A 21,057-nucleotide genomic window follows, 5' to 3' on the forward strand; every position below is an offset into this window, starting at 1 on the left:
TCCCTTTCAAAGGGCAGTATTCCTTTGCCTTCCAGCAGAAAGACCTTAAAATATATCTTTCTTCCCAGCACAAACATGAAGTGAAAGGTGAATATATCCTTTAGCTTATGCAAGCACATTTGAAAATTCATCCCACCAAGATAAATCACTATCTGAAACCCACAAAAATGGATTAACTATTTCATGCGTTAGGACTACGAAAAGCCACATCTGCTAACCACATTCCTAATGAAAAGCAGCTGTGTGACAGTTCTGTAGCTCTGTGACTTTCTTTTTAGGAAAATATTAGCAAGGACATAGTAACAGAAGGTTAGTTTCATTGAATCCACTTAGTTATGGAAAATCACCAGTGTTTTTTTTTTATTGTCATGGAAATCACACACTTTGCCATGAAATTCAGATAAGTTCCCCAAATAAAAATCCCCTTTCTTTCACTACCAGTTCCAACAGAATTTTTAGTGCCTCACCGTAAGACCTGGAGTCTTGCAGTCAGCTCCACCTCTCTTCTTTCAGGGGCCATTAAACCCCAAATCATGTTTATTGATGCACAGGGTGTTTTTCGGCCTTTGTCCATAGCTTCAACTCCCTCCTCAGTCGATTAATGGAATAGGCCATTGGAGGGATCATAGAACCCTCTGAGAATCTGCTGCGTGCTGTGGGCAAGTCTCAGATAAATGCTCACTTACGCAAAGTAGAGTAATCAAGTTTGGGAGCTCACAAAGCCCCTAAAGCCCTTCCACGGACTCTTTAATGGGCTGAATTGTGTCCCCTCAAACATGTATAGGTTGAAGTCTAACCCAGAGTACCACAGAATGCATTTGAAGATAGGGTTGTTGGTGGTCCCTGGGACAGGCTATGCTTTCTCTTGCTTCCACTTTTATACTGAGAATGATCTAGGAATGCCTCTTTTCTTCCCCTTTTCCCCTTATTACCACACAATTCCAACTGCTAATTTCAGTGAGGTGCCCCTTGCCTGTACTCACCTCTTATGGTGCCTTCCCGATATACCTGCTTCTTTCCCCAACTAGGCTGTGTTCTGCTGAAATCATCTTTCACTTGGTGGTGGTGCACGGCAGACAGCAGGCCCTCAATAAACGTATGTTGAGTATTAAGTCCTATAACTTCCTAAGGACAAAGGGCTGACACAAAGCTAAGCCTTAATATCTACATCTCTGCTGTCCATATATGAAAGTCACTAGCCACATGCGGCTATTTAAATTATAATCAAATAAAATTTAAAGTTCTGTTTCCTTTGTTGCACTAGCTGCCTTTCAAGTTCTCTACAGTCACATGTTGCTAGTGACTAACTATCATACTGTACAGCACAGACACAGAACATTCCCACCACTACAGACAGTTTATTGGACAGTGCCGACCTGTATCTGAAAATACCTTGGACGATGGAAAAAAACCCAACACATTAAGAAAAAAAGGAAAAGAGGTTATGAATATGCAATTTACAGTTAGCTCAAGAGCCAAAACACATTAAAAAAGTGAGCAATATCTTTACTAAACAGACAAAATGAGATACTATTTTTCACCCATTAGATGGGCTACAACTAACGTCTATCTCTACACTGGCAGAGTATTACGGAAATGAGTACTTTCAAACAGTGGATAGAAATAGAGCCACTCCAAAGGGATGAAAAGTGAAAGAAAACAAACACTGTATGAACTGGCAATTCTACTCCCCAGAGGAAACACCCCCATGGGAGTACTACTTTGTGATGTACTAGGCTGTTCATTACAACGCTTTATGATTTACACACAAGACTGCCCACAGCATGCAGTATTACAGCTAAATCAAGTAAGTGAGAAATGCTTAAACACTGTCACTGCAGCCTGTGAGATGGAAAAATCTTTGGTGTCTCATGCCTGCTCATCATACTTACAACTGGGTCCCTACAACCAAGAGATAGCAGGGGAAACGACTTTAAGAATGCCACCTTGGCCTCTTATGAACTGTTGTGTGACGATGGGAATAACAACATCCCCTCCTGGTCTCTCATTCCATGAGTATAAAAACGAGGCCAGAGGCAAATGGTTCCTTTCACAAATCTGTTTTCTCCACCTCCAACCCCAACAACAGTTGGAACAGCTCCACTTTTAACTGTATCATGTATTACTGTTCAGAATGACGTTCCATTTGAAGAAAGTTTTGATGCTTAAAAAGCCACCAAACTAGGTCTCTTATTTCCAATATTCCAAGATTTCAGTTTCTAATTTGCTGTCATCTTCAGGGTAGAGGGTACATTATCCATTCAGAGATCAGATTACCAACTACTATATGAGAAAAGAGAATTTTTTTTTTATAAAGTTGCTTCCTGCACTCCTTTTTTAAATTTTGTTTATTTGACAGAGATCACAGGTAGATGGAGAGGCAGGCAGAGAGAGAGAGAGAGAGAGAGAGAAGCAGGCTCCCTGCTGAGCAGAGAGCCCGATGTGGGACTCGATCCCAGGGCCCTGAGACCATGACCTGAGCCGAAGGCAGCGGCTTTAACCCACTGAGCCACCCAGGCGCCTGAGAAGAGAGATTTTTTAAAGCATTCGAGTCAGGTTAGCAAAAAGGTAGGTAGTCTCAGATCAAAATTTTTCTGTAGAATCCAGGTAGGAGCCAAAGTCTGCAAAATGCCCGGATCAGAAACATGCAGCTTTTAGGTTACATAGATCCCTAAAAGTAAAAGCACCCCGGAACACATGCTCTGAACTCTTCTTCTCATTTAATACTGCTTTGCCTTCCCTTCCCCCAAGTTCTCTAACTTGCCCCAATCAGTTTCTGCTTCATTTGTATTCAAAGTTCCTCTACTAAGGAAGAATTTCAAGGCCCAAAGATCTTACTTCCCATACCATTTATGGAAATCCAAATCACTGGCTGGAAATGCTGCAAAGGAATGCTTTCTACTTTCAAAAACTTTTACTTCTTCACTCATGATCTGCAAGCCTTTTCTGGCAGAATTACACCTTCCATAATCCACAAGAATATGTCTCAGTAAATCAAGTCTTAAACTAGACTCCCATTAATAAAGACTCTCTGAATTTATAGCTCTACAGACAGCAAAAAGCAAGTAAGTTAGTATTTAAGGCACCCAGCCTCCCTCTGCTCATACGCAATGAAGATCAGTGACTTAAACTTTATTTTTAATGACACCAAAGAAGACGGAAAACATTTCTTAGGAAGGGCAGAATCTTATACTGTAAGGTAGTAATCCACACTAATGCAGATTGGGAAAATACGCCTCACTAAGAAAATTTATTCAAGTAAGAAGAAAAGTAAATTATTTTACATGGGGGGCCCAAGAAGCTGCAGTTATTTGTTTAAAGTACTCCCATTATGGGAATGTCCATCTATGTGGATTCCCTATATATATGCTATTAAATGTGTTTTTCTCTTGTTAAAAAGAAATAACTTCCATTACCGTAAGGAAACTAAACAGGCAAAACAGAGAAGTGGCATCCATTATAAACCCTGTTTTATCTGTCACCTCTTAGCTAACCTGAAATAGGCTGTCCTCTATGTTAAAAAGTACTGGGCTTTGTTTCTCTCTTATTACCTCTCTTAATTCTCTTCCTATATGTCTACCTTAAATCATCACTTATTATTTGCCCTTTCCAGACTGGAGGATAGGGTTCATCTCAGCAAAAATGTTTTTTGCCAGCATTTTACTCATGATGTCGTCAGAACCCATATCCTTCTCTGCCTATACCATGGCCCTCCACCCCCAAAACAAACAAAACCACACATACTGGGTTTCCACAGGCATGCAACACAATACCTTCATTGAGATGGGAAGGAAATCGATCTGCTCAGTTCAGGTTAACTAGGGTTCTTCACCTTCTAATTTAAAAGATTACATTAAAACTTGTCAGTTGATAACTCCCATGGGAATAACACAAAGCAAGTAGAAGAGAAAAAAGGTAAAATATATGGCAAGCTTTCTGGTTCTGTCCTCCACTTCTACTGTTTACAAAATCCCCGCCCAGTGTTTCTTTACTCTTTGAAACTGGCATATGCATATGTATATATAATTTTTATATTAGTATATAACTATAAAATGTTAACACGTATAAGATATATTATATATATTACTATATATATTTATCAGGTGAAAGATGGTTAATGAGATAGATAACCCGAAACCAGATTTTTTTTCCCTTTAAATAAGATAAATAGCTGACTGCCAGAGGCCAAAAGCATCAATTTTTGAGATGGAGTATGGCAGTTAAAATTCTTCCTTGAAAAAGGCTAACGATTACTACTGGTAGTGAGGCTATCTTGAGGAAACAAGCGGAGTTCCCCTGCCCTCAAGGGCAATGGTGGGAGGGTCCCACACCTCTGCACTGGCCCCAGGCAGGAGGCTGCAGACAGTGAAGGTCATCAGCCCTCTGAAGCCTCAGGCTCGTGTTAGGGGAAGAGAAGATAAGTACCATCTTTTTTTTTTCCCTGAGACTGTGGTCTGAACAACAGGACCCTGAAAAAGCTGTATGAAATTTGTAGCTGCTTAGAACATTATCCCAAGTACAGATACCTTGGAGTTTCTATTCACTGCAGTCAATGAAGTGAAATTACTGTCCATTATTTTGGAAGGTATTATTCATAATAACTAGTCCTAAAGAATAACTTTGTTTTATTATCATGATCTGTGAAAACAAACAGGGCAGACAGTTCAAGGAAGGACACAGACAGTGCCCTATTTTAAGTCCCAAATTTCTTCTTTTTGATGGGTGGTGGAAGCTGAGCGATGATGTCATCCAGGGGCCGTTCTACTGCCACCAGTGTTCTTTCATCCAAAAGATCCATGAAAAGCAGAGGCTGTAGAGAAATGATAATGACTCTACCAGGAGTTAGGCTCCAGAGCCAGTCCTGAACAGACTGACTAGAGCTAAATGGCCAGCTCAATTCAAGGCTGAAGGGTTGAAATCTCTGACAATCCTTCCTCCCCTAGGACTCAAAATGGTTGGTCAAACTGGGAGATGTTTTGTTTTGTTTTGTTTATTATATCTATCTATGTATCTGTCTATCTAAAGTAATCTTGGGGTGCCTGGGTGGCTGATTCAGTTGAGTATCTGACTCTATCTCAGGATGGTAAGTTCAGGCTCCATGCTGGGTATGGAACTTACTTTATTTTTTTAAAGATTTTATTTATTTATTTGATAGAGACACAGTGAGAAAGGGAACACAAGCAGGGGAGGTGGTCAACGGAGAAGCAGGCTCACCGCTGAGCAGGCAGCCCGATGTGGCAATCAATCCCAGGACCCTGGTATCATGACCTGAGCCAAACGAAGGCAAACAACTGAGCCACCCAGGTGACCTGGAGCTTACTTTAAAAAAAACAAAACAAAAAGCTCTACACCAAATGTAGGGCTCAAACTCACGACCTTGAAATCAGGAGTCATATATATGCTCCAGTGACGAGCCAGCCAGGTGCCCAAGGTTAGGAACTTACCTTTCTTCTTCTTATTATTTTTTTAGTAATCTCTACACTCACTATGGGGATCAAACTCACAATCTTGAGATCAAGAGTCATATACTCTTCCGACTGAGCCAGATAAGTGCCCCAAGGTTGGAAACTTTTAACTGAGCTCACTAATAAAAGACTTCAACAAGATTTTTCATGTTTTTCTATACAGAACATTTGTTCTCTAATTTCTTAGGAATCAGTGTTAACCAATGGCTTTGGAGCCTGAATTCTTGGCAAACAGCAAGTTACAAATGCATTAAGAAACTAATCATACTTAAATGATTTACAGATGTCCCTCTTTAAAAGAAAAAAAAAAAAATTCTTGCAGACCCCTGAGAAAATGTTTCAGGACATCCAAGGAACTCTAATCTGAAAAGCATCAATATGGAACTTCCAAGTTGGCACAAAGAGCTCTAGTATCATAAGCTTAACAAATATTTGTTTCATATACAGCGAAAAGCTTAGCCCAGAAAGGGAAGTCACAACAAATTCAATGACTTCCACTTGCTTCAAATTTATCTTATGGAACATGCTGTAATTGTAAGTCACATTTAAAGGCCAGCTTTAAAACAAAGACACCACTCAAGCTCCAACATAATCTCTCAATACCAATGTATTTCATTTTGGGTAAGTATGCTGTGCATGCCTCTAATACACCGAGGCAAGAATAATGAAATGCAAACATAAGGAACAGAAATCCTCAGAAAGGGACCTGTCTCCCAAACCAGGTTCTCTGAATATAAAATGAAAGTGCTCTTGTCTGCCTATTGTGGAGCTTACTACATTTTGATAACATCCCAAGGAACCATCCAGAATATAATGCAAAATGTTTTACCTTATATATCTTAGAAATTTTAAAGGCATGGGCGGTACGCCTCCTGATAACATCTGATTCCTTCGTGGGAGGAAGTGGATTGTAGAGTAAGGTTTTGTCATTTGGAAGAGGCTAAAAAGACAAAGACATACTGTTTAAATCGTTATTTTTATTGGGCTTCTCCAGAACAAAGGACTGTACTGATTTTTCAAGCAAATACCACCTTTCAACCATCATATTAGACACGACTCTCCCTACTTCAGGAAGAGCCATGGCCACTTTTCCAGCTATACTGTCTGGCATATGCAGGAGCTTAGCCCATGCAGGCTCTGCTTTCTAGACTATTCCCCAACCAGATCACAGACAGGCCAAGTGACTAAAGTTCTCCCCAGGCAAAAACCGAAACACAAACCACCCCCACTGATCTCACTGACACCTCGAGAGATGGCCTCTGGCCAAGCAAGTGATATTTCATCTCTGACTTCCTTGGGAAATAGCTCTGCCCAGCATGCGGAAGTGATGGACTTATCGCCAATGCTTAACAAAAAAATATGGACAGCCCTGGGCTGAGTTACAGAGAGGCAAGCAAGTGGGAGGAGCCCTTCCTGTCTCACTCATCTTGCAGAAGGCACTTGTCAGCCAGCTCTGATTCCCACGCCCAGAGGACACAGGGCCTGCGAGATGAGTTCCAGTGACACATCATGCACACCACCTAGAGAGCCATCTGCTGCTCTCCCCTTGGTTCCTTCCACCCCCACCTTTACAGAAAGACCAAAACACTGTGTGTTAGTTGCAATCTAAGCCCAAGCACATTATAGGCATGGCCACAACAAATACTGCTCCTAAGAAACAAAGTACCTGCCCAGAGAAGATATGTAAATCTGGGTAAATCAAAACAGCAGCTGGCAGAGGCTAGAATCTAGAACTGAAAAAAATGCTCACATTCCACCTAAATCATAGCCACGAATAATGGAATTTTCCTGGATGAACTTTTTTCTTTTCTTGTTTTTTAAAGATTTTATTTATTTGACAGAGAGAGGGAGAGAGATCAGAAGTAGGCAGAGAGGCAGGCAGAGAGAGAGGGAGAAGCAGGCTTCCCCTCGAGTGCAGAGCCCGATACGGGGCTCGATCCCAGGACCCCAAGATCATGACCCAAGCTTAACTGACTAAGCCTCCCAGGTACCTTTTCTTTTCTTTTTCTAAGATTTTATTTATTTATTTGAGAGAAAGTGAGCAACAGAGCAGGAACTGGGGCGTGGGAGGGGAGGCAGAAGTAGACTCCCTGCTGAGCCAAAAGCACTTAACTGACTGAGCCACCCAGGCACCCCAGGCTAGACTTTTTTCAAGCCATTAAGGCCAACTCTTCAGGCTTACAGATACTGTTTCAGCATTTTCAGGCGAGCGACAAAGTGGTCAAAACCTCAGCCTGTGTCCCCTTTAATAAACCTGTGTTATTCAGTCACCCCAAGGTGCAAAGGTGAAAATAATTCAGCCAAATTGATGGTATTCCCCATGAGTGTTACCTTTCTTACTCAAGTTTATGTGTTCAAAGGCAAAGCAGAGAAATAATCAAATCATCAAAAACCAGGACACAAAGGTCTGCCCATACCCTGGGAGCCTCAGGGGCCTGGGAATGAAAATGAGGAAACTGGCAAAACAAAAGTTCCTCTCCTCCAGATAATTGACCAGGAAGTTTTATTCTGATTCTCCCTTCTCTTAACTCTTTGTACGTGTTGATTTAGAACTTGAAAATTCCTAAGTACAGAAAAGTCAGTGTGAGCGCAGGTGGTAGTAGTGAGGAACTTACCAATGACTTGTCGATGATGCAGAACATGTAGGCATCATGAAGAAGGATGTGCATTGGTCTCTTGGGATGAAAACTGATGTGTGTGATGGGAGTATCCCTCTGGAGCCAGAGGTAATGAAACCCCTGCTTCTGGATGGTCCGGCTCCACTCTGTATACTGTTTGTCTGGGATACTGTACTCAAATACCTGAAGAAGGGTATGATACACAAGAAATGCAGGCTGGTATCCAGAAAAACTGGAAGAAATGCAGGCTTGTACCCAGAAAAACTCTCACCCCTAATCAGAAAATATCTGTACAAACTCTGTATCATATTCAGCCTTATGCTTTCTACTTTTTCTTTTAAGTAAAAAAATTTCAAGGTAAATTACAGAATGCAAACAATGAAATTAACACAAAAGGTTTATGAAGTCACCCTGTCGTCTTGACATCTCTCTTCCCCAAGACAAGAGCAGTCTATGTCTTACATCTTTTTGATCTTTTATGCATATAATACAAGCTATTCTGCAAGTTTCATTTTTAACTTAGCATTTTATCATGGAGACTGACCCATGTCAGTATTAATAACTGTAGCTATATATCACTCCTGCCCCCTTAAAGAACACATAATAATCCATTCACATTTTGGATGTACCATGATTTACTTATCTAGCCTGTTTAACGGACACTTAAGTTATTTCCAATCTTTTACTGCCACAAACAAGGCTGCAATGATTATCTCTGTCTTTCTGTACCACTCAAAGCATACATCTACAGGAAGAACTTTGTTTTTTTTTCTTCTTAAAGATTTATTTATTATTTTAGAGTTGGCAGGAAGAAAGAGGGAACACATGTGCACACACACGAGCAGGAGGGGCACTGGGAAAGAGAACCCCAAGAAGATTCCACACTAAGCACAGAGTCTAACACAGGGTTCGATCCCACAGCCCCAAGATCAGACATTTAACCAACTGTGTCACCCAGGCACCCTAGGAGGAACTCTTAAAATTGGAACTTTTGATTCAAAGAGCATGTGGATTTAATCTTTTTTTAATGTATCTCAAAGTGTCCTCTAAAGGGGTCATCCTAATTTGTGCAGGGTACCAAGTGGTGTTTTCCTATATTCTCACAGCATTGAATATTATCAACTCTACAGATCTTTGCTAATGTAACAGGTACAAAAAAATTTCCCACCAGATGTCATGACTGAGGCACCTAAGGGCAAACAAAAGGCATCAGGTGGACATTATGTGTGGCAAAGACAAGGCTGGAGCTTCACTAATCTTCCAGTTTCTGGTCAAGAACACATAACCAGCAAACCAAAATGAGAGATTTCATTTTCTGGATATAACATTTATAGATCGGTACATGTGAGGGTTAAAACTGCTTATCAAAGCAGCAAGCATTACTTGCCCAGCAATCAATCTACTTAAATGTGCTTCTTAGATCACAATCTTTCCAACAGCTGAGTGAGGAAGGTATTATGCAGATTTTACATATGAGAATATATAAGTATTTATCATTTCACACAACATGTATCATTTCACAGTATCTGTAATTCAGATATTTTAAAGATCTTCTTGCAACTTGGTATGGAAAAAAAGCACTAGGCTATGCTACTCATTTTGATAACCGTTACCTCTCTAACAGGTAACAGATTTCACTAGGGACTAATTTCCTTATCTGCAAAAGTGAAGGCAAATTACATAATCTTTTAGTCACTTCCAACCTCAAGATCTTATTCCACCCCATATCCAGTCTAACACCTGGTCCAGGTCATCTCTCTAGTCTAAAAACGATCAGTAAAATGAGTACTTCAGAATTCCTCCTCCTTCCACTATCTCCTTACTCTATAATCTCAGAGCTTCACTATTTCACTGTGTCCATCAAGCCAAAGGCTATTACTGCCCTATAATGTACTCAGGCTATACATGCAATCTTTACTTCACACAGGAGAAAACTATCTGTATATCATCCAATATTTTCTTTTTTTTTTTTTAAGATTTTATTTATTTATTTGACAGAGAGAGATCACAAGCAGGCAGAGAGGCAGGCAGAGAGAGAGGAGGAAGCAGGCTCCCTGCTGAGCAGAGAGCCCGATGCGGGCCTCGATCCCAGGACCCTGAGATCACGACCTGAGCCGAAGGCAGCGGCTTAACCCACTGAGCCACCCAGGTGCCCATCATCCAATATTTTCAAACAAAAATTCCTCCAAACACAGGCAGCAACCTCTTCAACCTCAGCCACAGCAACTTCTTCCTAGGTACCATCGCCAAAGGCAAGAGAAGCAAGGGCAAAAATGAACTATTCAGACTTCATCAAAATCAAAAGCTTTTGCACAGCAAAGGAAACAGTTAAAAAAACCAAAGGATAACTGACAGAATGGGAGGAGATTTTTGCAAACAACCTATCAGATAAAGGGCTAGTATCCAAAATCTATAAAGAGCTTAGCAAACTCAACACCCAAAGAACAAATAATCCAATCATGAAATGGGCAGACGACATGAACAGACATTTCTGCATAGACATCCAGATGGCCAACAGACACATGAAAAAGTGCTCCATATCACTCGGCATCAGGGAAATACAAATCAAAACCACAGTGAGATACCACCTCACGCCAGTCAGAATGGCTAAAATTAACAAGTCAGGAAATGACAGATGCTGGTGAGGATGCAGAGAAAGGAGAACCCTCCTACACGTTGGTGGGAATGCAAGCTGTGCAACCACTCTGGAAAACAACATGGGGGCTACTCAAAAAGTTGAAAATAGAGGTACCTTATGACCCAGCAATTGCACTACTGTGTATTTACCCTAAAGATACAAACGTAGTGATCCAAACGAGCACGTGCACCCGAATGTTTATAGCAGCAATGTCCACAACAGCCAAACTATGGAAAGAACCTAGATGTTCATCAACAGATGAATGGATAAAGAAGATGTGGTGTGTGTGTGTGTGTGTGTGTACACGCACACACAGAGAGAGAGAGGAATACTATGCAGCCATCAAAAGAAATGAAATCTTGCCATATGTGATGACCTGGATGGAACCAGAGGGTACTATGCTTAGCGAAATAAGTCAATCAGAGAAAGACAACTATCATATGATCTCTCTGATATGAGGAAGTGGAGATGCAACATGGGAGGTTGGGGGGTAGGAAAAGAATAAATGAAACAAAATGGGATCGGGAGGGAGACAAACCGTAAGAGACTCTTACTGTCACAAAACAAACTGAGGGTGACCGGGGGGAGGGGAGTAGGAAGAGGGTGGTGGGGTTATGGACACTGGTCAGGGTATGTGATATGGTGAGTGCTGTGAAGTGTGTAAACCTGGTGGTGATTCACAAACCTGTACCCCTGCGGCTAATAATACATTATATGTTTATTTAAAAAAAAAAAAAAAAAAAAAAAAGCTCCTCCAAAACTGTCATTATCTTAGCTTCTTAGTTACTATCCTAAAAAAGGGAATTAGAAAGCACTGGACTCTCTTACCTGCTGGTCAGAATGAGCAATGACAAGGTTGTTGGTATTGGGAGCGATGGCCAAAGCAGTCACAGGGAAATTATACGAAGGTACTGTGCAGTGAAGCTGGGAACAAATAACAGACACAAAAGACAACTCTGTATCTTCCCTCAGGAAAGACTGGATGGTCTAGGTCTGTTGTTTTTTAATAGCGTTCCTTAGAACTCTAAAAGTTCTAAGAGTTCTGCAGAAGTTCCTAAAAACATCAGGTAGTACCCCCAAACAATAAACTTTAATTAAAAAGAAAAACATGTTTAACTGCTTACAAAACTGACAGCATTTGCAGAAAAGTTCAGAGTAAAGCTTGTGCTACTATCGCTACATCTGTATGAATTGCTCATTAATATGTCATTAATCAAGGAATCAACAGCTCTACAGTTTATTTTTTTTTAATATATTTTTTTTCAATTTATTTAAACAGCTCTACAGTTTAAAAGAAACTAATGCTTAGTCATGAACATTTACATATAGTCCCAAGACATGTGCACCACTACACAGGTGCCAGGCAAGGCTCAAAGAGCAGTGCGTGCTTCTGCCACATTGTCATAAAGATTAAGTTATGCAGTTAATAAGCAAACGCATTAAATGTTGCAGTTTGGTATCATTCTATAAATGCTTGATGCTTATTTCAAGTTTTGGGTACTTCTTGTATGGTTTTCATAATGAAGATGAAAATTTGTAAGGATCATTAGTAATCCAGTGTGTGAAGAACAAGATCATTACTAATTAGTGAAAAATATTTGCCTATTCCTCTGTCAAACCTCTGTTTAATTTAAAAATACCTTGAGATTACAAGGCAAACGTTTAAAGGAAATTTTTACTATCTGCAACTATTCATCTGGGTAAATTAGAATTTTCCTCCCCACAATATAGAAATAACCTGGATGTGAGTTCATCACTCATAATTCCTTAATTTCAAATTTCCATAGAAGGATACTTTCACAGTTCTCACTGACTGATTTTAATGTTGTAGATTACAGTTTTGGGGCTCCCGACAAATAAAACGGGAAAAATACAGTTTGAAGAAAACAAAAACAAAAACAAAAACTAAAAACACCTCAGTAATTTTCCAGGTCATACCAATCTGCCTTGAGTCTTGTAACTGCACTGTTTCCTACTACTTAAACCTATGCTCACCTTTAGATGTTTTATGTTGTACACATGGACTCCAGCACTGGTACCTGATGAAGCTAGCCAATTCCCATCAGGACTGACAGCCAAAAGACACATGGACTCCACCGTCCCTGTGCAGAGAGAATAAGTTAAGTCTCTGCATCCAGTGTCCACAGCCAGCCTTGGCCTGATTGCAAAAGCCAGCAATCACAACTAGATAATCTGAGAGTTCTGCAAACAAGTTATAGATGTTAGTTTACTATTCATTTCTACATTCATTAGCCATCCTTCATGTACAGAGGAGTTAGAGATAAGCCTGAAGGCATCACTTGCTCAAGCCTGACTGAGATACTGTCTACTATAGGAATGGAGAATCAAGGTAGCAGCTACCTAAGTCTGTATTTTAGTTGTTTCAAACTCCTTTTCCTATCAAATGCTTTTTGCTTGTTTAAGATTTATTTATTTGAGAGAATACAAGCTAAAGTGCAGAGTCAGAGTCAGAGTCATCCAATCATGAAATGGGCAGAGGACATGAACAGACATTTCTGGGGTGGTGAAAGGGAGAAGGGAGTCTTAAGCAGACTCTGCGTTGACCATGGAGCCTGACATGGGGCTCAATTCCACAACCCTAAGACCACGATCTTGAACCAAAACCAAGGGTCAGACACTCAAATGACTGTACCACCCAGGTGTCCCCTACAAATGATTTTTATTATTTATTTTTTAAATCTTATTTTATATATATGTAACATAAAAAATGTATGATTTTATATTTAAAAATTTTATTTATTTATTTGATAGACACAGATCACAAGTAGGCAGAGAGGCAGAGCAGGCTCCCCACGAAGCAGACCCCGATGTGGGGCTCAATCCCAGGATCCTGAGATCATGACCTGAGCTGAAGACAGAGGCTTAACCCACTGAGCCACCCAAGAGCCCCTACCAAATGGTTTTTAATCGAAGTTAAGGACAAACAGCAAGTTTAACAGGCCTGAAGCACATACTTAATTTACTGGGTAGCTGCTGTACATGTGGGCCATCTTTGTCAACAAGGGATTTTTTTTTTAATTAATTTATTTATTTGACAAAGAGAGAGAGAGAGACACAGAGATAGTGAGAGAGGGAACACAAGCAGGGGTAGTGGGAGAGAGAGAAGCAGGCTTCCCGCTGAGCAGAGAGCCCAATGTGGGGCTCGATCCCAGGCCTGGGATCATGACCTGAGTTGAAGGCAGACACTTAACGACTGACCAACCAAGGTGTCTCCGTCATCAAGGGATCTTAAATCTATCTGGCAAAATGAAGATTCATGTGGTTAAAAATGAAACAGCAAGGCTACATGCCAAAATAAGTGTTGCACACAATGAAAAGGCTTTATTTATAAGAAGACATATGACAGGTGCTGAAGGATGGGTGAGGTGAGCAGAAAAGGACAGAGAACAAACGTGAGCTAAGTGAAAAGAACTGGAATACACAGGTTTGGGGACTGTGAAGAAACCAGTCTGACTATAAGACGACAAGAGATGAGAAAAGAAGAACAAATTAAGTGGTATCTATAATGAAAGCCTAAGTTTAAAGGGTGCTAAATGCAAAATACAGAGTCTACATTTTTTAATAAAATCATATACAGATATGATAATCAATACACACTGTCACTTATTTTATCTAACTCTTAACCTGTGGGTTTCTTTTCGTATATGCTTCTGGAGCATCTCAGAACCCTGAGAGTTTAAGTTGAAAGAGCTGAATTTCTAGGCTGATGGAGTCTAAATGACAGTGAAGGTGCTACTATCCAGGCCAAGGGAAGAGCAAAAAGGCCCATGGGAAGTACTGGGTACCAAGTTCTCAATCATGAACTCAGCAACAGCTATACACAGTTACTTACTCATGCATACTCACGCTCTCAAAGAATGTTGAGAAATGCAATCATGAACTTTGTAAGTAATGCAACTGCGTGTATAAGTTCAACTTTAATAAAAACAACCAGGGCTGTGGTGTGGTTGGGGGGGGTGTGGGGGGGTGGGTGTGCCTGGGTGGCTCAGTAGAATAAGCATCTTTTGGCTCGGGTCAAGATCTCAGAGTCCTGGGATCCAGCTGTATCTGGCTCCGTATTCAGCCAGGAGTCTGTCTGCCCCTCTCCCTCCTTGTACTCTGGCTCTCTCTTGCAAATAAATAAATAAATCTAAAAAACAAAAACAAAAAAACCACCACCAGGGAGCCTGCTTCCTCCTCTCTCTCTGCCTGCCTACTTGTGATCTCTGTCAAATAAATATATACAATCTTAAAATAATAATGATAATAATAATAACAATAATAATAATAAGGGCGCCTGGGTGGCTCAATGGGTTAAGCATCTCCTTTCGGCTCAGGTCATGATCCCAGGGTCCTGGGATGGAGCCCTGCATTGGGCTCCTTGTTCAGCACGAAACCTGCTTCTCCCTCATCCTCTGCCTGCCACTCCTCCTGCTTGTGCAAATAATCAAATCTTAAAAAAAATAAAAACAACCAACAGGAAAATTAACATGTTCAAAGAAATACCTATTTACAAACATGTATCAGAAGTACACAAAATATTAATGGTAATTATTTCTGGGTGCCAGGATTACAGATGATTTTAACTTTCTCCTTGCTCTGCTAACAAAACTCTTGAGAAGGGTGATGAAACTTCTGGCCCCAAATAAGGAATCAAAAACCCAGTGAGAAAAGAGTAGGTGTAAGGAACATTTCAGATCTCATCAAGAGTTTTCACTTGCCAGATATCTCCTCCTACTTTAAATTACAAACATGTGAGTATTTGCAGGGTGGAGAAGAGCATTAGGGAAATCCAACAATGAATGAGGTTTAAAAGGGAAAAAAAAAAAGATACATCAGAGTCTGACAACTCTCTCCATTGGCCAGTTACCAAGTTCCCACCTGACTGAGGCTGGAAAGTATGCAGGTGCTTGAAGCTTCCTTCCAAGAGCCGAATGACATGTAGAGACCCTTGATTTGATGCCACAAAGAGTTTTGTTGAATCTTCAGAAAACAAAATCTGAAGGGCAGAGCGAAGGAACGCTGGCATTTTGGAAACCTTAAGGTAAACAGGTAGTAAAAAACCAGTGAGAAAAGTGACACCTAGAACCCATCAAAAATAATCATAGCCAGGCTTATGAGGCAGTAATGCTTCCTGTATCTAAGGAAGTCAACTGACCAAGGGCCTAGAACACTGACGTGCTACCGTAATGTATCTATCCCTGCCCCCCACTTCATCTCTTTACTGCCACTTTCTGGCATTTCCCTACTCCTCCAAAAATATAATTAATTCAAAATGGAAATAAAAGACTTTTATAACGGCTGCTTCCAAATAGTTTTTCACTGAGCAAAGATTCATACCCAGTATATTCCACTTCACACGAAAATCACATACTTACGAAATTTCTTAATGTTCAACCAGATACTGGGTTATCACTTACCCTTTGGAGGCTTATGTTGTCATGTTCATAATTCAACCGATAAAGAAAAAACCGAGAAGTTGTAGAATAGGCTATCCAACTTCCACAAGGAGAGATACAGCTGCAAATAATGTTCTCGGGACCCTGGGAATGTTAGGTACCAGGATGAATAACCAGGAAAACTTCACATGATAAGGTTCACTATGACATGAATCCTCAAGCTACTGCCACTGTGGACATAATCACAAATAGCTACACATAATCCCGACACTTATATGCCGTCACTACAATTATTTCAGAAGTACAGCACCTAAATGGTGTGACTTGATTTCCAAAACCAAGAACAAAGGTCTATGAATACTATGACCTTATCTCAGCCCTTCGTGTATTTTTTTTTTTTAAGATTTTATTTATTTATTTGACAGAGATCACAAGTAGGCAGAGAGGCAGGCAGAGAGAGAGAGAGGAGGAAGCAGGCTCCCCGCTGAGCAGAGAGCCCGATGCAGGACTCGACCCCAGGACCCTGAGATCATGACCTGAGCCAAAGGCAGAGGCTTAACCCACTGAGCCACCCAGGCGCCCCCCTTCATGTATTTTAAAGATAGCTTCATTCTAAAGCCTAACTTTAGAAACCTGAGAAGAAAAGCACTTAATGTGGTAAAGTTTTGCAGGGCATGTGACTTGGAAAACTCAATTTCTGGGTTTTGTTTGTTTTGTCTATGATACCTGCCTTACCTATCTCTAAGAAACAGTAAACAAAAAAAAATCTGCAAAACAAAGGAAAAGTTTAATGTAACATTTATGTAATTTAAAAAACTCACAAAATATCTAAATATATGTACCTACGTACAGACACACACATACTCTCTGTCACGCAGAAAAAGATCTGGAAGGAGATATAGTGGATCGATTAACAATAATTATTCTAGGAGAGCAGAGTAAAATTAAAGAGGAGGTCAGGAACATAAACTATAAATATTGTTTGAATTCTTCCCAGTAAGACTGTATTCACAAATATTTGTGTAATTAAAATAAAGACATTTAGGGACGTCTGGTTGGCTCAGTCAGAAGAGCACATGACTCCTGACCTCAAGGTTGTGAGGTCAAGCCTCAGAGTGGGTGCAGAAATTACTAAAAAGGGTAAAAACCTAGAAAAATAAATAAAATGGGGCACCGGGGTGGCATAGTCAGTTAAGCATCTCCCTTTGGCTTAGGTCGTGTTCCCAGGATCCTGGGATGGAGTCCCACGTCAGTCTCTCTGCTCAGCCACGAGTCTGTTTCTCCCTCCCACTCTGCACCTTCCCCTGCTCCTGCTCTCTCAAATAAATAAATAACGTCTTAAAAAAAAAAAAAAAAGACAATTAAAAGGAAGTTACAGAGCAGTTTGCATATTAATTTTCATCACTGTAGAAATAAAGGATATACCCATATATACACAGGTGGAAAATTTTTTCTGGAAGGGTATACAAGAAACTATTGGCAGTGATTATCTATGAAGAGTGGGACCGGGATTTGGCACAAGGTGGTGGCTGCTTTTTCACTGCATAGTTTTATACCATTTTTGAAATTATTTAAATTTTTTTTTTTTAAAGATTTTATTTATTTATTTGACAGAGAGAAATCACAAGTAGATGGAGAGGCAGGCAGAGAGAGGGGGAAGCAGGCTCCCCGCCAAGCAGAGAGCCCGACGCGGGACTCGATCCCAGGACTCCGGGATCATGACCTGAGCCGAGGGCAGCGGCTTAACCCACTGAGCCACCCAGGCGCCCCTAAAATTTTTTTTTTTCTAGAGAGAGTGCATGCAGGAGGTGCAGAGCAGGAGGGAAGTGACAGAGAATCTTTTTTTTTTTTAATTAATTTTTTATTTTTTATAAACATATATTTTTATCCCCAGGGGTACAGGTCTGTGAATCACCAGGTTTACACACTTTACAGCACTCACCATAGCACATACCCTCCCCAATGTCCACAGAGAGAGAGAATCTTAAGCAGGCTCCACATTCACCACAAAACTCAACATGGAGCCCTGATGTCACAACCCTAACATCATGACCCAAGCCGAAATCAACTGACTGAGCTGCCTGTACCATTTTAATTTTACAGAATATGCAAATATTTACCTATTAATACCAAAAGAAAAAACACAACTTCCTGTATTCATTCATCCAATAAATTCTGAATGCCTAACTTGGGAAACCCAGTCCTGTTCACACAGTACTTCATTTAAATCATTTAAGATTTTACAGTTTATAGTATCAACCAAGTAACCCTCAAAATGCAGAATAAGAGAAATGTTCTGGACTTCAGAGCCTGAATACACAGTTACACTTCCTTACCTTTGTCTTGAGGTGCAGCAAATGATCTGCATCTCTAGAAAGTGGAAGGGTATCCCCATTCTTTCCTGGAACAAGAAATTTCCCTGAGGTTTTCCTTCTCAAAGAAAGATTATTTGTACAGTTTTCTTTTTACTAAAAAGTCATTCCTGAGTAGAATGGAATCTTTACCCCTGGGAAATCAGAAAAAATGCCTGACTTAGTAAACCCACAGTTTCCTGGGTTCATATGACGCAGAAAGCATTGAGCACTTTTTGAGCTCCTATTTGGGTGCCTTGGCTATGGCCCACAGTGTACACTAATTCTTCAAAGCTACAACCTATAGCCAGGTATGCAGGTAGGTACAAGTCTGTGGGACCTCGATTTCAACTTCATTTGCTCATTTTGGAGCCCAAAGCAAAAACCTCTCGTCTACTATAAAACAACAGAGCCCAAACATTTCCTGAACATGCTGTACAAAAGGCCACTAGGCCATCACCCCAGTAAGATCCATGTGACCTCTTCTATGCAGGGCTGTCACTATCCAACATGAAATCTTCTCACTTTCAACAGCCTGTTTTGATCCCAGTCAAGGCAGGATAAACTGATTCTACAAGTCTTACCTCCACTACACCTCGCAGTGCACCTTAACAGAATCAACTTTTAACATATGATCCTGCTGATGATTCTAACACTGAAAAACTCTGCTCTGAAGACACAGAAAAATCTACTTCCATTTTTCTACAATCAGATTTTCAACTACAATTCTAATTTTTTGTTTCTCTCTCCAATTTTCTTATTGGAAAAGACTTTTTCCCCCATTGTACCTGTTGCAACTGTAGATCCCAGTCGCCAAAGTTCCAAGTGATGAGTGAACTGGAAAAGGAGAAGCTGTCTCTTCTTTGAACAGGAAATGAGGCGTCGCTGTATTAAAAAAATTGAAAAGTGATAAATAAGCCAAGGTATCCCATCGCCTCAGTGCAATATAGTACAAACATCCCAGCACATTTTTTACTATTGAAATCCATGTACTTTATTAAAATGTCCTAAGTACTACCATATGCCAGCACTGTCCTAGGATCTAAGGGCATAATGGAAAATAAAAAGATAGCTACTGTCCTCAAGCCTGGTAGTCTGACAAAGAATTCAACAGGCAAATGCACTACATGTGTTAAGAATTTTAACAGGGCTAAGCACAGTATGTAATGGAAAAAAGTAAAAAAGATATCTAACATCGTGGGGGTAAAGACAGGAGCCTTGTTTAGTAAAAACTAGTCAGGCAAAAAAGGTAAGGCAGGATGTTCCAAGCAGAGTGAAAGCATGTAGAACTGTTGCAAGTTAATAAGAAAGCGTAAGAGGGAATACAAACTGAACTGGGAGGGGTAGAGATGAGATGCAGCAAGGGTTTGACAGGATTTAGTAACAGAAGATGCTGAAGGGGGACGCCTGAGTGGCTCAGTGGGTTGGGCTGCTGCCTTCGGCTCGGGTCATCATCCCAGGGTTCTGGGATCGAGTCCCACATCGGGCTCCTTGCTCGGCGGGGAGCCTGCTTCTCCCTCTGCCTCTGTCTGCCTGTGCTCACTCGCTCTCTCTCCCTCTGTCTAAATAAAATCTTAAAAAAAAAAAAAAAAAAAAAGAAGATGCTGAAGGACCACGGCCAGACCAAGACAGGTTTCATAGGCCATGCTGATGAATTAGGTCTTTATCATGAAGGCAAAAGGGACTAGCAAAGGCTTTTAAGCATGGAATGATGAGCAAAGTTGTTTTTTGAGTGGATCAATGGAGACTAGGCTGGAATGACACAAATGTAAATAAAAGAAGATTATTATTTTTTTTAAAGGTTTTTATTTATTTGGCAGAGACAGAGAGTACAAGTAGCCGCGCAGCAAGCAGAGGGAAAAGGAGAAGCAGGCTCCCTGCTGAGCAGGGAGGCCGAAGTGGGGCCCGATCCCAGGACCCTGGGATCATGACCTGAGCTGAAGGCAGATGCTTAACTGACTGAGCCACCCAAGTGCCCCCAAAGGAAATTATTTAATAAGTGAATCCAGATGACTAAAGACACTGATTCAAACTAGGATAATGGCAGTGGAGACAAAGAGAAATGACTAAAATTCACAAGACACTGAGGAGACACTCAGTAAGGTTTACTGCTTGAATGGAATGTAGAAGCAGGCGGCAGTGAGAAGAGTTTCTAGCTAGGGAAGATGTCCTTTTACCTAGGAACGAACACTGGAAGCCTGGATTTTCCTAGCCCCACCAAAAAGAATAAAATCTAGTCTTAAAAACCAATGAACTCCCCATAAGCCACAATTATCTGGAAAAGGGAATGATTTCCCCAAAACAAGAGACAGGAGTGCTACTGTACATCTCTTGGTGCCTGCACAGGTCTTTGTGAGAGCCTTACCTCAAAAACACAAGGAAGAATGAAGAAAGCAGGCAACAACACAAGTCCTATAGATTAGCCCAGGAAGTGTGAGCTATACACTGTCTTACAGGACAGAGGGACAGTGGGGGCTACGGGGTGACACTTACATGGGGAAAAGTGATTTTTCGGAGAGCAGCATCATAATTCTTAACCTCCACTTTTTCCATGAGAGGACGAATGACTAAATGGGTGTCAGTGCC

At 40.7% G+C, this 21,057-nt stretch overlaps 1 protein-coding gene across 3 annotated transcripts in view; it reads right to left on the reverse strand.

Annotated features, from left to right (window-relative positions):
* Window positions 1–4,608: 4,608 nt before the first annotated feature.
* The window catches only part of UTP4 (UTP4 small subunit processome component), a 36,691-nt gene continuing 20,242 nt past the window's right edge, over window positions 4,609–21,057 (reverse strand). For all 3 annotated transcript variants that reach the window (XM_044255841.1, XM_044255842.1, XM_044255840.1), the window contains 10 exons: window positions 20,965–21,056; window positions 19,260–19,356; window positions 18,457–18,521; window positions 16,142–16,264; window positions 15,603–15,759; window positions 12,717–12,823; window positions 11,550–11,645; window positions 8,081–8,266; window positions 6,295–6,405; window positions 4,609–4,810 (listed from right to left, as the gene is read on the reverse strand). In XM_044255841.1, coding sequence (XP_044111776.1) covers window positions 4,694–4,810; window positions 6,295–6,405; window positions 8,081–8,266; window positions 11,550–11,645; window positions 12,717–12,823; window positions 15,603–15,759; window positions 16,142–16,264; window positions 18,457–18,521; window positions 19,260–19,356; window positions 20,965–21,056 — 1,151 coding nt within the window. In that variant the 3' untranslated portion in view covers window positions 4,609–4,693. The remainder of the gene's footprint in view (window positions 4,811–6,294; window positions 6,406–8,080; window positions 8,267–11,549; window positions 11,646–12,716; window positions 12,824–15,602; window positions 15,760–16,141; window positions 16,265–18,456; window positions 18,522–19,259; window positions 19,357–20,964; window position 21,057) is intronic.

Source organism: Neovison vison, chromosome 7, assembly GCF_020171115.1.
Source record: "Neovison vison isolate M4711 chromosome 7, ASM_NN_V1, whole genome shotgun sequence".
In the NCBI taxonomy this organism is placed as follows: Eukaryota; Metazoa; Chordata; class Mammalia; order Carnivora; family Mustelidae; genus Neogale; species Neogale vison.